The sequence below is a fragment of the Azolla caroliniana genome, unplaced genomic scaffold (assembly GCF_043228905.1).
Source record: "Azolla caroliniana isolate FFs.n. ecotype wild unplaced genomic scaffold, voAzoCaro1.0.p SCAF_158, whole genome shotgun sequence".
Lineage (NCBI taxonomy): Eukaryota > Viridiplantae > Streptophyta > Polypodiopsida > Salviniales > Salviniaceae > Azolla > Azolla caroliniana.
Window position 1 is genome coordinate 1 of NW_028230593.1, and position 14,814 is coordinate 14,814.

General features: G+C 37.4%; 2 protein-coding genes across 2 annotated transcripts; one reads left to right on the forward strand and one right to left on the reverse strand.

The window, feature by feature from the left end:
- The first annotated feature begins 2,261 nt into the window (after positions 1-2,261).
- On the forward strand, positions 2,262-9,861 carry LOC147848979 (histone-lysine N-methyltransferase ATXR2-like). Its single transcript, XM_087337902.1, has 15 exons — positions 2,262-2,455; positions 2,720-2,798; positions 2,902-2,987; positions 3,274-3,593; positions 3,691-3,803; positions 4,065-4,096; positions 6,303-6,445; positions 6,539-6,626; positions 7,154-7,202; positions 7,337-7,391; positions 8,014-8,083; positions 8,175-8,244; positions 8,457-8,533; positions 8,798-8,854; positions 9,297-9,861. The coding sequence occupies exons 1-15, from the start codon at positions 2,342-2,344 to the stop codon at positions 9,411-9,413; spliced, it is 1,470 nt and encodes a 489-aa protein (XP_087194028.1). The 5' UTR covers positions 2,262-2,341; the 3' UTR covers positions 9,414-9,861.
- Positions 9,862-11,717: 1,856 nt separating this feature from the next.
- Positions 11,718-14,405, reverse strand: LOC147848980 (glycerophosphocholine acyltransferase 1-like). The gene is made up of 8 exons (XM_087337903.1): positions 14,303-14,405; positions 14,028-14,117; positions 13,765-13,822; positions 13,572-13,672; positions 13,382-13,477; positions 13,169-13,262; positions 12,845-13,076; positions 11,718-12,719 (listed from the first exon to the last, which is right to left on the reverse strand). The coding sequence occupies exons 1-8, from the start codon at positions 14,384-14,386 to the stop codon at positions 12,083-12,085; spliced, it is 1,392 nt and encodes a 463-aa protein (XP_087194029.1). The 5' UTR covers positions 14,387-14,405; the 3' UTR covers positions 11,718-12,082.
- Positions 14,406-14,814: the final 409 nt, after the last annotated feature.

Consider the following 14,814-nt stretch of genomic DNA (forward strand, 5'->3'; position numbering starts at 1 on the left):
AGACTTGCACGCTATGCATATTAAAGAAAATATCCCCCTTCGTTTATAGTTTGGGTCACACTTTAGGACTTTGTTGGTTGAAAAACTTTGGATGATAAAAGTTGTCATTCTAAGGCTAAAGATATTTTGATTTCTCTCTTTTATTTAAAGCTTCTTAATTTCCATTTCTCAAATAAGCCACGAGGTATAAGTTGTGTATTGTTTGGTGACTTTGGTCTTTTTATGGGCCATGTTTGACCTCTTTAAGTAAGTTGATACACCTCGTGCTATATTTTTGAGTTCTTCGCTCTATATAAAGTATTATTTGTAACAAGGCAATGTACGCAAAAGCGCCACACTTACCACTAGTTCTTCGAAAACATTGACATTGTTAGTTTTGGGCAGTTTCACATCGACCAATGCGCAATAAAAATGTGAAATGCCTTAGAAAATGATATGAGAACACAAAAATGCCCCCTCAACCACAAAATTTTACTTCCAAGATAAAATGGACTCTCGTGCAAATGATTCAAACTCTCATTATCAAACACATTGAGATGACTAGATGTAATAAACAAGCAGTTACACAAATGAACATTGCCATATATTTTGAGTGTGTTTGAGAATGGTATTGTCAAATGAGAAAATAATGATAAGAGATGCTACCAATGCAATCCATCGCTTATAACACATAATCCAAACCCACTATATCATCAATTTGCCCAAATGACCAAGAAGATATGAATGTTGTGTCATGATGGTAAGGTCAATACATTTGTTTATCTTTGCTAAGTTGTTTTGATTCAGACGTATTCCAACAAGCGAATAAAGTTTAAACTTTTGAAAGCTACAAAATGAGATACTATCGTCTTCCATCATCGAGGGAAATGACTTATTCATTACAAGAGGGTGATAGAATATACTCATCTCTTTTCAATAGTGGATATGCCAAGGGCTAATGACCTTGGGGTTAGAATCCTTGCATGATCTTGCATCTCGACACACGTGTGCACGAAGACATGACACATAGCTAAATGTCATATTAGTAATTAAGAGAGCACCATGTCATCAAGTCTACTCCTTCATTCTCCAATGTGTATATGAAACTATACCCATGTTTTACATTGAAGAATTTGAACGATCGAAGTGCGAGTAACAATGATCTCCACAATAATGCATCCTTTATTCAAAAGAAATGTGCACATAGGATATTCGTGGATAACAAAACAAAGTGCAGTGACAGAATTTGTGGTATTGCAAGAACCAAAATGTTAAAACAACAAATAATACAAGGTAAAATCCAAATACATATGTAAGTCAAATTTCACAATAGTACGATACACATGCACATCACACAAGAAACGCCCTTTGTTATCCACGTGGCTAAGGCAACCGCTCAATGAAATGTCTTTAGGGTGGATTGTCAAGTTATCACGATACAATAAAGCTCCAAAGCAAAGGGTTTGAGTCTTAACGTGGCGCCGATTTCATGCTCGATGAGAAAAGGGTTAAAAAAATAAAAGGCACTCTTGAAGTTGTTCAAGCCAAGGTTAACAAGATATTACCCACATACCAAGGCAATACATTAAATACCGAGGATTCTGACTTACAAGCAATTGTATGCAAGGCAATAAGCTTGGAATCAAGCAAACACCCACACCTTTTCTCATTCATACTTGCTTCACACATTTGATGGATACACAAGAAGGGAGGTAGTAAAAGAAACATCGAGGCATCGATATATGGGCGGCTAACCGGTGGATGGATGGGCGGGTGCCGGACATTTCGGCCTCAAGAGGAGCCATTATGATATCCAACATATGTATATGGATGTATGTATGTATGTTAACACAAAGAAACACCATGGTTGTTTGTGTTGTTGAGTGCATCATATCATGAAGAAACAAACAACATGTTTTTTTGCTTGTGTTGTTCAAATGTTGAGTGCATAGCATAAACATGACATGATAAACCCCAAAACAAGAAGAAGAAGAAGAAGAAGAAGAAGAAGAACAGAAGACACAATGCAAAAATGCACTAGGCGCATCTACTCTGTTTTTTGAAGACCAGAGCAGAGTAGAGCAGAACAGGGGAGCAGGATTGAAGAGCAGAACAGAACAGGGGAGCAGGATTGAAGAGCAGAACAGAACAGGGGAGCAGGATTGAAGAGCAGAGCAGAGCAGAACAGAACAGAACAGGGGAGCGGGATTGAAGAGCAGAGCAGAGCAGAGCAGAGCAGAACAGGGGAGCAGGATTGAAGAGCAGAGTAGAGCAGAGCAGAGCAGAGCAGAACAGGGGAGCAGGATTGAAGAGCAGAGTAGAGCAGAACAGAACAGGGGAGCAGGAGCAGGAGGAGGGAGCAATGGAGGAGGTCGAGGGAGGGCTTCCTCTCGCCCACCACCACGACTCCATGGAGCTAGCGCACGCCTCTACCATCTCTCGCTTGCTTGCTCCGCCATCGCCTTCAGCCTTGCAGGTGCTTCGTCTGCCCTTCATGTACGTGTTCATGTGCTGCCTAAGCATTGTCCCATGCCTCTCTACATACTTATCCCCCCATCTTTCTTTCAAACCATTCTTCTCAAAATGTTATCTTTTTTCTCCCCATCACTGACATCCTTTTCGCTGTCAATTCCATTTTGGTTCAAAATTTACTGAAGAATGCTGATTTCCTTGTCTCTAGAACGTTAATTCGTCCCTGCAAGAGACAGTGCATGTAACTAGCCCTTTTCTTTCATCACAGGCTTATTACACTAGGCTCATGGAGGAACATAACTATTCAGGGTTGGAAGTGAAGTACATTGGGAAAGACATTGGAAAAGGTGCATTCTTGCTGGGTCATTTGTTGAACAATTCCTATTCTACCGATAGGTGATGTCTACGTTGGTCTTACTGACAATCACAAATTAATGCAACTCTTTACAGGTGTTTTCGCTACAAGAAATTACGATGAAGATGAACTCGTGTTTAAAGAGCATATGCTTGTTGGGGCACAGCATAGCCATAACAAGGTACAACTACCAGATGTAAAGAGATTAACTTAGTGCTTAAGATGTGTCTTTGTAGAAATTAAAATTATAAATGATTGAGACAAGCCTGTAGTAAATTCAAATGCTGGAAATTTGTTTTTTGTATTTCCACCAAATATGGCTCATGGATAATTATCTTTCTGGTACTGTATATGAATTTTCTTCTGAATGGGTAGAAAACACATACCATCCATTCAAACTCTCGTCTCTCTGCCTCTCTCTTCGTGGCAGTTAAATCATGCAATGTTCTTGTTTCCAATTTGCACAGGCCGATGCATTGGTTTGCAGCTTCTGCTACTGTTTTGTTGGGTCGATTGAACTGCAAATTGGAAGGCGCATCCATGCATACATGCAACAGGAAGTTGATAAGTCTGGTTCCACTCTTAATGATAAATCATCTTCCTCTGTCATGGGCTGTTCTGATCATACAGATTGCAATGAGAAAATGTTGAGGGACAGTATTGACCTGCCTGATGGTCTTGTAGAATCATTAATCACTGGGAATATCTGCCTCCCATATTCTGATTGCTTTTCGTTACCATCAATAGTGAGCTGTATTGGTGGCTGTAAAGAGGAAATCTTTTGCAGGCAAGCTTCATCATTTGATACAATGTCTTAGAACTCAGATATATTATTTATCTTCTGATAAGCAGAGAACTAAAACATTGGAAATTTTTCATGACAGTGAAAGCTGTGCAAAAGCAGCATGGGCCTCCTACCATTCATTGCTTTGCACTGGACCAAAATCTCTCTGTCAGAACAAAGATATGCTTCTCAAGTTCATCAATCATGCAGACGGTATGCATTTTTTCTTCATGAATCCTCAATCAATTTGTGGTCACAAATATCACCAAATGATGTTATTTTTCTTCATCTACAAACTTAACTGAGCATGTTTTAGAACCGTTTTTTGTTGTTTAGTCACATTTGGAAGGTGTCGAGAATTGTGAAATGACACAATGATTCTTGTCTCTTGTTATGCCTTTGTTTGATATTGTACATCTCTGATTTTTTAAGTCATAATGTGTAACATTCTGAGACAAATTTTATATATTGCAGAAACAAATGATATTTTCCTTGTGGCTGCCAAGGTATTCTTTAAGAGCTTGTTATTTCTTATGACAATGTTTTAAATATTACCTCTCTCTCTCTCTCTCTTTCATAAATAATGGCTTTCATTACGAAAGAAAAAAACACACTACCATGACTAACTTGCAACAAAGTATAGCACCCTTATAGGGATCTAAATGTCAAATATGATGATATGTGAGCTTGCAGAGTTCTCTCTTTTCATGGTTGAAGTTTTGTGACTTCTCTAGCACTATCAGGTGCCACAAAAGAAGTCCTTTTAACTTTACAACATATTTTCTCACCCCAACTTACGAAGCAAACTGAAGGCATTCTGCATATTCCAATTGAACTATAGCCCCCAAGACCTCAAGAACTAAAAAATAATTTGGAATGAGGCATTAGTTCATTGTTCTCAAAATTTATAAAAACCCAATTGAATGAAGATAGTCATACTCTAGTTAAAGACATCCATACTAAATTGATACATGAAAAGAAGTGATGTGTACTATGTTTTAACTCCACGGAACAAAAGAAACACATTCCTCTAACAATGTTTCTTTTGTTCAATGCATCCCCCAATTCTAAAGCTCCAACCATGACTCTCCAAATGAATACCTTAGCTCGATCATCAAGCAAGAACACTAACATGCCTTGATCATTTGAAACCACTAAGTAATGGGCTTACGAAACCCCATATCTTTATAACCCTTTCTTCCATCCATTTATGGTTTTCAATCAACTTGTGATAAGTATCATTTATTGATCTTATAGTCAATCTCCTATTTCCAACAAATGTCCAATCAAGCTCTTGAGATCCCCCATCTAAATCAGGAATTGGCTCATACGATGATAATAATCCTTGCAACTTGTCCCAAATAAAGGAATAACATCTTGGAATACAAATGTTGATCTTATTGTTCGAAAGACCATTCATTTTCTTTGTGACACCAACCTCAAATTCTTGGCTATTACCAAACCTAGTCTAGCCATCCCATTAAATTGAAGGTCAAGAAGTTGTTTACCTTCCCACCTTAACAACCTTGATGTTGCCAAAACCTCCATTTGTAATGAATTGGCACATCCCTTTCTCGTGGAGGATGCCAAGATGTCAACAAATGATTAACATTAGAGACCTTGCACATTTGATATCCCTTTTAGAATTGACATTCCACCAATTAGCTTCAACCGTCATGTTTCCAAGTTGAATACCCGTTTTCTCTATAAAGTATGCCACCATTTCTGTCGAAGGTTGTGCACCCTTTAAACATAAATCAAATGGAAGTAAATCGATGAGCCACCATATGCGTATATAAAATCTATATCGATGCCTGACCAAGACGCTTCGGAGTACAAACATCATCCCTGCTAGCCATGACATGACACTTTTCTCTTTTCTCTTCCATAACATTATTGGCATTGATTGTGACACCATCTCAAGAGCTTTCTTCAACCATGGTAGCAAAGGAAGATAATAAGATATCATAGAGACCATAACGGATTGGAGCATGTTAAGCCGTACATGTAAAGGCTAGAATGGAGGCCTCCAACACATAAACTTATCCTCTAATTTTTAGATACCCATTCAATAAGTTTCACGTGAGAAACTTTTACAACATTAAGAGTGGTATATGTATTGTGAACATGAACCACCACAGAAATAGCTGTTGGATGGGTAATTAACAGAACAGGGTTTGTTAGCAATAGATACAACAAGGAAAGGGACAATTGAAGATGATTAGGCAGAGAGATGGATTGATTTGCCCTCATGATGCAATGTCCTGACCTTTTATACCGATCTTGTGAATATGTGTCTGTAGGGTTGTGCAATAGAAATACTCTTTACAACAAAAGAAGAGATGGATGGTTGATGGCAGAACAGGACGAGAAACTGGAAGGCAAGCATTGCTTCATGGACAGGGAATAGAATAAGAAAACAAATGTGTTCAAAATTTGGGAAGATGGGAGTCAACATCCCAAGGCCACAGATCCAAAAAAGATGCACTTCCTTTGCAATCAAAGCTTTATTATACACATGTAGAAGCATACACAGTGTGCTTCCCTTTTTATTCATGAGGAGAAAATTGAATGTAACATGGATATGGAGATAGTCATACCTACTGTGATTGGTGACTTTATTGGCTTCCTTTAACTTTATTGATCTTATTATTTGCAAATTATGTGCTACGGATTTATATTGTCAATACATCACACCATCTTTTAATACAGGTTATATCAGGTACCATACTGAAAGCTTTGAGCTTGAAACAGCAAACAACAATGTGTTCAGATTACACGCTACCTAACAAAGAATATGGCGAATTATTGCTTCTTCAGGCATGGGAGCCTTTTTCTATGGGCTTCAAGCGCTTGTATGAGAATGTTTCTATATGTTTGGTATTGTTTAGCAAGCAAGTCAATGTTGTTTGGGCTGGGTTTTAATGTTGATTATTTTAAATGTATAGGTGGTGGAAGTCTGTGGCGTTACCTACAGACTTGGGAACAGATGATGAATTGGAATTTCGAAATCAAATTAGGGAGCTTGCTTCTGATGTTAGTTTTGTGGCCATACTTTTCTTTTACAAGTAAAGTAATAAATATAATGTAAGGAGGGGGTACTGTTAGAGATGAATAAGGGGAGGTTTACCTATTACGTTTGCAGGTGACACATTTGTTTCTTTGATTAAAGGTCCAGACGATGTGCAAAAACCTTTAGATGGATGGCCAGTTTCTGTTGTTCATTGACCTTCTGTATAAATAGTAGGAAAAGTAGTCTCAAATTATTGCAAAAAAATGTTTATGTAGCCTTTATGATTCAGTACTATCATTAATTAATACGAACTTGGGGGGGGGGGGGGAGAGAGAGAGAGAAGTAGCTAGTATCTTTTTAACATCTACGGGAGATTGATTGCGATCTATGAGACGTGGCCTAGCCCATGGAGAGGATTGCAATTTTATGTCTTTGCTGTTACGGTGCAAACCATCAAGTCAACAACCTCAGAGAGAGAGAGAGAGAGAGAGAGAGAGAGAGAGAGAGAAGGGGGAGGATGGTGAAAGTAACATTTTTGCATTTATATTAGTCCTTGAATTTGCTGAAAGGTGCAATTTTTCAAGAGGAGTATGCTGCACGTATCCTTAACCAAATATTTCTGTTGTTTTGATTACATAATGAAGTTTCTAATAATATAATTTAGAGTTCTCAAAAAAATGGAAGGATGTATGGATGTTATTTTGTTATCCTTAACCAAATATATTTCTTGTAGTCTTTTCGTTGGAGGTGTATGGACACATTATTGGAATGTTTGAGTTAAATAACCTGTAAGTTTCTGGTTTTACTGCTCTTGATGAGTTTGCTATGTCCTTAGTCAGAGATTAATTCACAAGGCGTTATGATTATGCATTGGTATGGTGTCCTATATAATACCTGTACTACAAAAGAAAGTTCTAAATTTGGCATGGCTCTGTATCAGATAAATCACCTGCCATCTAAATATTTTATATCCATGTTTAATTCAAGACATTATTGTATTATTGTTGTAATAACAAATAGTCTAGAATACCCCCCAAAAATTTGTCATCTGGTTTGAAACATGGTTTTGGCAATATCTTTCTTGTATGAATCATTTCCCTTAATTGTGACAAAATGAACTAGATACGAGTAAAAATTGAATTATTAATCTGAGTTTGCAGTTGAACCACATTTATAATAATGTGAATTATGACAATCAATAATGAGATCACATAGGAACAATGAGTGGTTTTTAAAGTGACTGCGTCAGTGTCTATAAGCCGTTGCAGAACTCAGGTAGCTTACTCATGTATACGAATTGTGCTGCAACTGTTTAGCATATATTTAGAATTTCGTCTTTGCCCTAGATCACATTTACTTCCATGAGGTTCTTGCATAAATCTAATGTTAGAAAATTTCTATTTTGACAAGGGATCTTGTTGTTGCTTCCCCTGTGGAAGACTATTTTATTTTCATTGATGAGCTTCCAATCGAAGAAAAGGTGTCTATAAATTCTACACTATGATGATTTTCATTATAAGGATGATTCTGGCTGAGTGAGTGACTGATGTGTGTTCCAATTGGAAAATCAGGTTGAGATTGAGAAGATTACAAAACCTTTATTGGATGCTTTAGGTGATGAATACGATGTTCCCTGTCAAGGTACATACTTTACATTCCGGATACAATGTTTTTTCTGTGTCAATGGTTACTGAATGACTTGGAAGTATATCCTTAGGAAAGAAAGAATGGATCTTACTAAAGAAATAATTATATGTTAGCTGAATGTATTTTTACAATGTGTTTTGTATAATTTATTTGGTGAAGACTGTCTTTCTTAATTACTGTGGTTATTTCTTTTCTGTTCTATTCAGGAACTGCGTTTTTCGCATTACAAAGCTGTATCAATCATTCATGTTCGCCAAACATACGAGCGTTTAAGAGAGACGAGGCAGGACTCTTATGATAATAAAATTTCCCTTTTTCTCTAGACTAGTAATTATTTCTTGCCTAAATAGGTCAGCCTAATCATAGCCCATTGAAAGTACTTGTGTATATCAATGTGAGTACATAATATGTATTAGTTGCCTATAGTTTAATTTCTTGGGAATAGATGGTCATGTATATTTAGTAAGCATTGACAAACATGATACGAATCGTGTCTTGACATTTAACTGAATGTAATCTTTTGACATATGATTTACAAATGTTTTAGGATAAAGATGGCCAGGCTGTGTTGCTTGCTAGCAGGCCAATCAAGATTGGGGATCAGGTACTTCAGACCATGTTATTTATTTAGTGATGAGAAACTTCTATGATATAATTATTTATAGGGCACTGCGATATAATTCTTAGACAAGTGTCCAGATGATGAATGCTATTCTAGGTATTGAGTGATTTCTTGTTTATAGGGTTAGTATTAAAGAATGAAATATCAATTTGTGCTGTCAAGAATGGATTTAACGTGTGAAAAGTAGCAAAAGGTGATGCTGCATAAACCTAGGTAGTTCTTATGAGCAATAACACGCGAAAACAAACTGAATTTACTCATATGACAAAGACTATGGAATTTTGGGGAGGATTCCATTTCCCCTCTGAATTGCGCTGAACTTGTTTTCTACAGAAACAAACTTGAAAATTAGGCCAAAAATCTTCCTTTAATTTTGATCAAGTTCTTTGACTATTATAATTGTGGGTTGCCTTTCTAATGCCAGATCACACTCTCGTATATTGATGAGAACTCTGAGTTTGAAGAGCGCAAGGCAATGCTCAAAGACTATGGCTTTGTCTGTAGTTGCTGTAAATGTCTCAAGGATTCAACAACTCTGTAGGTTCTATAGGCTATCTGCCAAGCTTCTATGTGGTCCAACAAGTAAAATACAGGAGTGGTTGATGCAATCTTCTCAAATGCTTGGCTGAATTTTCAATTTGTTTTGACAAGAGGTCTTCCTGTAGTTGCTGTAAATGTCTCAAGGATTCAACAACTCTGTAGGTTCTATAGGCTATCTGCCAAGCTTCTATGTGGTCCAACAAGTAAAATACAGGAGTGGTTGATGCAATCTTCTTAAATGCTTGGCTGAATTTTCAATTTGTTTTGACAAGAGGTCTTCCTGTACTTGTGACCTCCTTCGAGAAATTCTATTTGATACCATTATACAGGAAGTAATAAACACCACTTACTCCACAGGCGGGAAATAGAAATAACTTCATTTATTCATATAAAAATGCAAATTTACTTTATTTCATCCCCCAATTATTGGCGTGAATTTCTGTTGAGCATTAATCATTTATATTTTGATTAGTTATGAATACCGTTTTATTGATAAACCATGATAACAGGGACTGGTTTGATGGAACACTTGTTTGTTGGGCATTCTTTGGGAAATAGTATAGTTTGGGAATGATTTACTGGGGGGGTTCTACTTCAAATTTCTAGTCTTTTGCATATGTTTTGAGCAGTCTCCGTCGATTATATTGTAAGCTTTCTGTAGCGATTTGATGGCAGCATGGCTTTACTCATTGGAAGGGATCACGTAGCAAGTTGCAACTATGGTGCCCACCATATTTTATTATATGTATATGCATGTGCATATGAACAGGCTAGATAGAAATATGTGGGAGCATTGACAACACCATTTATGAAAAGTGTTATGGAAAAAGCAAGCTAACTTTTATTTTGTGGAGTGGCTGGCCCATATGCTATATTGATATATGCACTCACCTCTGATCTGGACAATTCTGTAAATGATATGGATATATGCGCTCACCTCTGATCTGGGCAATTCTGTAAATGATATGAATATATGTGCTCACCTCTGATCTGGGTAATTCTGTAAATGATATGGATATATGTGCTCACCCCTGATCTAGGTAATTCTGTAAATGATATGGATAATTCATACCTAGCAAATTGAATTGAAAAAAGAAAAACTATGTCCCACTACAACTATGCTTGATCAATGTTTATAAATACCATATATGCTAGTCAAAGCAATGACCATGACTACATGCTAGTCGAAAAATTAACCACTTCAGGCCATGAGAACCACCTAATTTGACATTCCAGTGGAGTCAAGGTTGATGAAACAGCTGTTGGTCAGTTGATTTGTGCATAGGTGTTTGCTGAGGTGGAACTGTTTAGGTTTTGAATAGGGAGCTAAAGAGGAAAAAAAACGGTTAGGGTTGCGATTCTAAATCATAGAGTAGATCACTAATACAGTAATAGGGAATATTGATATGCTCCAATATTCCCTGTTTGAATAACATGCACACTATAACTAAAAGCATTACAAAACTGATTGTATGCTGTATCAGTTTAAAGAAAAATGGAAGGATACAAAAACGTATTTTTTTGTATAGGTATACCATAGATTCAACAAGGTGAGATTACAAATCATTTTTGAACTCACTAAATGTGGCTTTGTTTGTAGTTTTTCTCATGGAATTGAAGATTATTAGTCTAAATGCTTGCATTAGGATTAATCACCTTAAATGCTTTTATTAAGTATTTCCTTAGTTTTTGGCTTTATGCGATGAAAATGCTAGAGATGCCTCAGCATGAAATCATCTCCCTGAACATATAACTAACGATATGTAATTAATCCATTATGAATAGTTATGACAATGCCTTATTCCTCAACGGCTTATTAGAAATATGGCACAATTATATTGCCATGTTGAAAGGTTCCATAAACAAAAGGGATGCATGTGTGCTAAGTGATGAATTACTAACTATATACGCCAGTCAAAGAGTGGCAATAAAAATATGATATTAATAGCTCATAGTTGGAACAATAATTGAGCTCGCAACGCAAACATAAAGAAACAAATTTGGGGATATGAGTGGTAGGTCATGATCTGTTATAGAACGTGAAATTTAAGGAACAATTGGAGAATAAAGTGTATAGTTTACTAAATCATAGGAATCCAGTTTATCATCAATGAGGTAGTAGTCAATTCAAACTGATAGCTCAAACAAGTCTTTTGATTTTCTCCATCCAACATGGAAGTGTGCAAGAAATGAATACTTGTAGATGGATAAAACATGAAGATGTCAGGTCCTTTTTCTACATCCTACTTCAACTTTTCATCGTTAAAACATCAAAATACATACTTTTTTCTTTCTTAGACCTTGATACTCTCTATTCTTGTCTCGTAACAACTGATAAACAATGTAGACTACATGTATTGTTCATATTTACACGGTTGTCATGAGCCACAATAAATTTACAAATGTTGTAATTAATTTACAAATGATGTTAGTGGAGATACTTATGGTGTCACTATGCATCTTCACAAATGAGATTCAATTAATTAGCATTGCGCTGGAGATATTTCATGTGCCCAAATGTCTCTTTAGACGATTTGCACTTGGCAACAAGTCACATAGTGAATGCTTGCTCCTCTACTTGGGGTGGTCAGATGTTCCCAGAAGCATGGAAACACACAAGGAATATATCTTTATCATGGAGAATGTAAATACTCGAAAAAAATGATCATGCTAGCTAGCACAAGCAACTTTTGCAGCTCTAGAGCTCAAATCATCCCTTCGACCGCGGTTATTGTATGGTGTGCGAACTCCCAATCGAGGCACTGACTGGTAGTGTCCGAGCAGGGACCTAAGCAATCTCAATGTGGTAACAGCATCTTCATTTTTATCTTCTAATTTATTAGATGTTCTATGAGAAGATTGTAAAGGAGTTTCTAAAGAAACCCTCCCACCCTTTAAAACAAGCTTCTCATCATTAACAGTATCAAGATTGCTCATGTTTGATAATTCAGTGGAATCTTCTGCAATACCTCTCTCTATGCTTGTAGTACACCCTGACAATGAAGGGATACTTTCTGGACTCTTTTTTTTGCAATCTTTAGTCATCATCTCCGCTTTCTTTACAGCTTGACGAGGCATAACCTCAAACACAAACCTTCCGCCATTCCAAACTGTTGCTGAGATCTTGAATATCTCAAATCCAAGGTGGAGTCTATAGAACTTAAACAAGGGTACAGTGAAAGCCAAAGTTGCAATAGTGAACACTGCCTGGATGATACAATACATATACACTCGGTTCTCAGCACCAAGAAGACCACTTAGATACCACCATATATTATTGGCCCTTTCTGCCTTGCGCTTCAATTCCCTGTGCATACACATATAAAATAGCTTCTCAGTTTACCAGGAAAACCAATCCCAGAAAATTACATCTAATTCTCATATTTTCATTAAGGGCATTGAGGTAAATCCAAGTACACAAGGTATAGAAACCTGTAGGAGGTCATTATCTCGGGGTCCTGTAGAATGCGTTGTCTCTTTATAACTTCCACAACAGCAAAATATAGAGCTTGCCAGATGCAATAAACCATCATTGGAATACAAAAGAGCCACAACCACAAGGTAGGGATGCTGTTTACCACAGGCCATACAGGTAAAGCTCCTATCTCTTCTGTTGAATTGAATGTGTTTGTGTCCCACCATCGGAGAATGAAGAATACAATTCCTGGCACATCAGAAAATTAAGTTAACCATCCAGTAATGCCAGGTTAAGGTAAGCTAAAATTTGCCAATGATTAAGGGGAACGTAGAGTCTACCAGGTAGAAGATGAATGAGGACACTGATAGTTTTATCAATGGAGTTGAATACTAGACTACACCGCCAAACGATCAATGCCCATGCAAGCGGTCCCTACCAAAAGATTTCAGAAAACTTAAGAGGAGCCAATCGAGAACACATCACCATAGATATCATGTGATGCAATGGGATCTAATGTGATGTGAAAATGTGTAATTTGGATGCATATATACCTCAGAGAAGGAGAAACATAGCATAAACAACCTCTTGTCCCTTGGGAAGAAAAGAAGCATGGTTACAAAGATGGCATTCGCATAATAGCAAAAGTCCTGAGGAGGATCAGAGCATTAAGATTATGTTAAAAAATAGTGCAAGTTTCAAAAAGAAGGGAGAACATATTCATGAGGAAACCAAACAGATTACCAACAAGTAATAGTGCCATTTCTTGATACGGTAATAGATCCACCGGAGAGGTACAACAAAGATGAAGAATAGGCAATAGAGCCGAGGAATGTCTTGAGGAACTGCAATAGGTTTATATGATTCTTTCAGTTAGTGGATAGACTCAGCAGATTGCAAGTGGTGAACTGGAAAATTATGTGGGTATTCTACTTACTGGATCCAAGAAGGTAGCAAAAGAGGCCAAAAAACAGAACACCAAGGCAGTAAGTAACCTATGACATGAGAAGACATTGCCAATCTAATCAATCATCTGCTTCTCATTGTTAAATGCAACTTGCTTGAAGCCGGTGGGTATAATGATGATGATTTTTCGCCATATTACATTGGAATCCAATCATGAAGCCGATTCCAGAGTTCTAGCATTCGTGACTGTGAAAACAAATATAAAAAAAATGAGGATGAGGACAGTGGGCCTACCTTGTTCAGAAGAACTTCGTATTTGTCCACATGTTTTACGATCTTCTCCACTTGCTCTGTGATAGCTGCGTGGGTTTTCATGGCGTGAATCTGGGGGGGGTTTCTCATGGAGAAAAAAGAAAAAAGAAGAAGATCTTTAAGACCAACAATAAAAAACAAAATGAAGAAGGAAGGAAGGAAGCTTTAGATCTGTAGACTCAAACAGATTGACGACTCGCAGTAAAGGAAGAGAAGGGCAGGAGATACAGAAGAAAGGAGATAGGATGTATGCTTACCAGAGGTTTGGGGGAAGGAAGAGCGGAATGGCGTGGAGTGAGGAGAGGGGAGGGATTGTCCTTCTTCTTCTTGTTCACTGCCATGGATGGGAGGGAAGAACAGGGGAAGGATTGTTTTTGTGATCTGCAGGAGCAGAGGATCTGGGTGAGAGTGAGTGAGAGTGAGTGAGTGAGTGTGCAGAGACAGAGAGAGAGAGAGAGAGAGAGAGAGAGAGAGAGAGAGAGAGAGAGAGATAGATAGATAGTATGGAATATTCTTCGGACACACAGTATATGATGCTCTCTCTCTCTCTCTCTCTCTCTCTCTCTCTTCCTCTCAGATTGATTTTTATGTGCTTTTTATGCGATTTGCTTCTTCTTTGTCCCCATCGGCTTTTCTTTTCTTTTTTTACATCTTCTCGCCTCCATCCATCCCATTCATTGCTCTTCGATTCGCCCGCCCGCCCATTCCATTCATTACTTCGATTTGTCCATATAATTCATTCGCCCGCCCGTCCATCCCATTCAATACT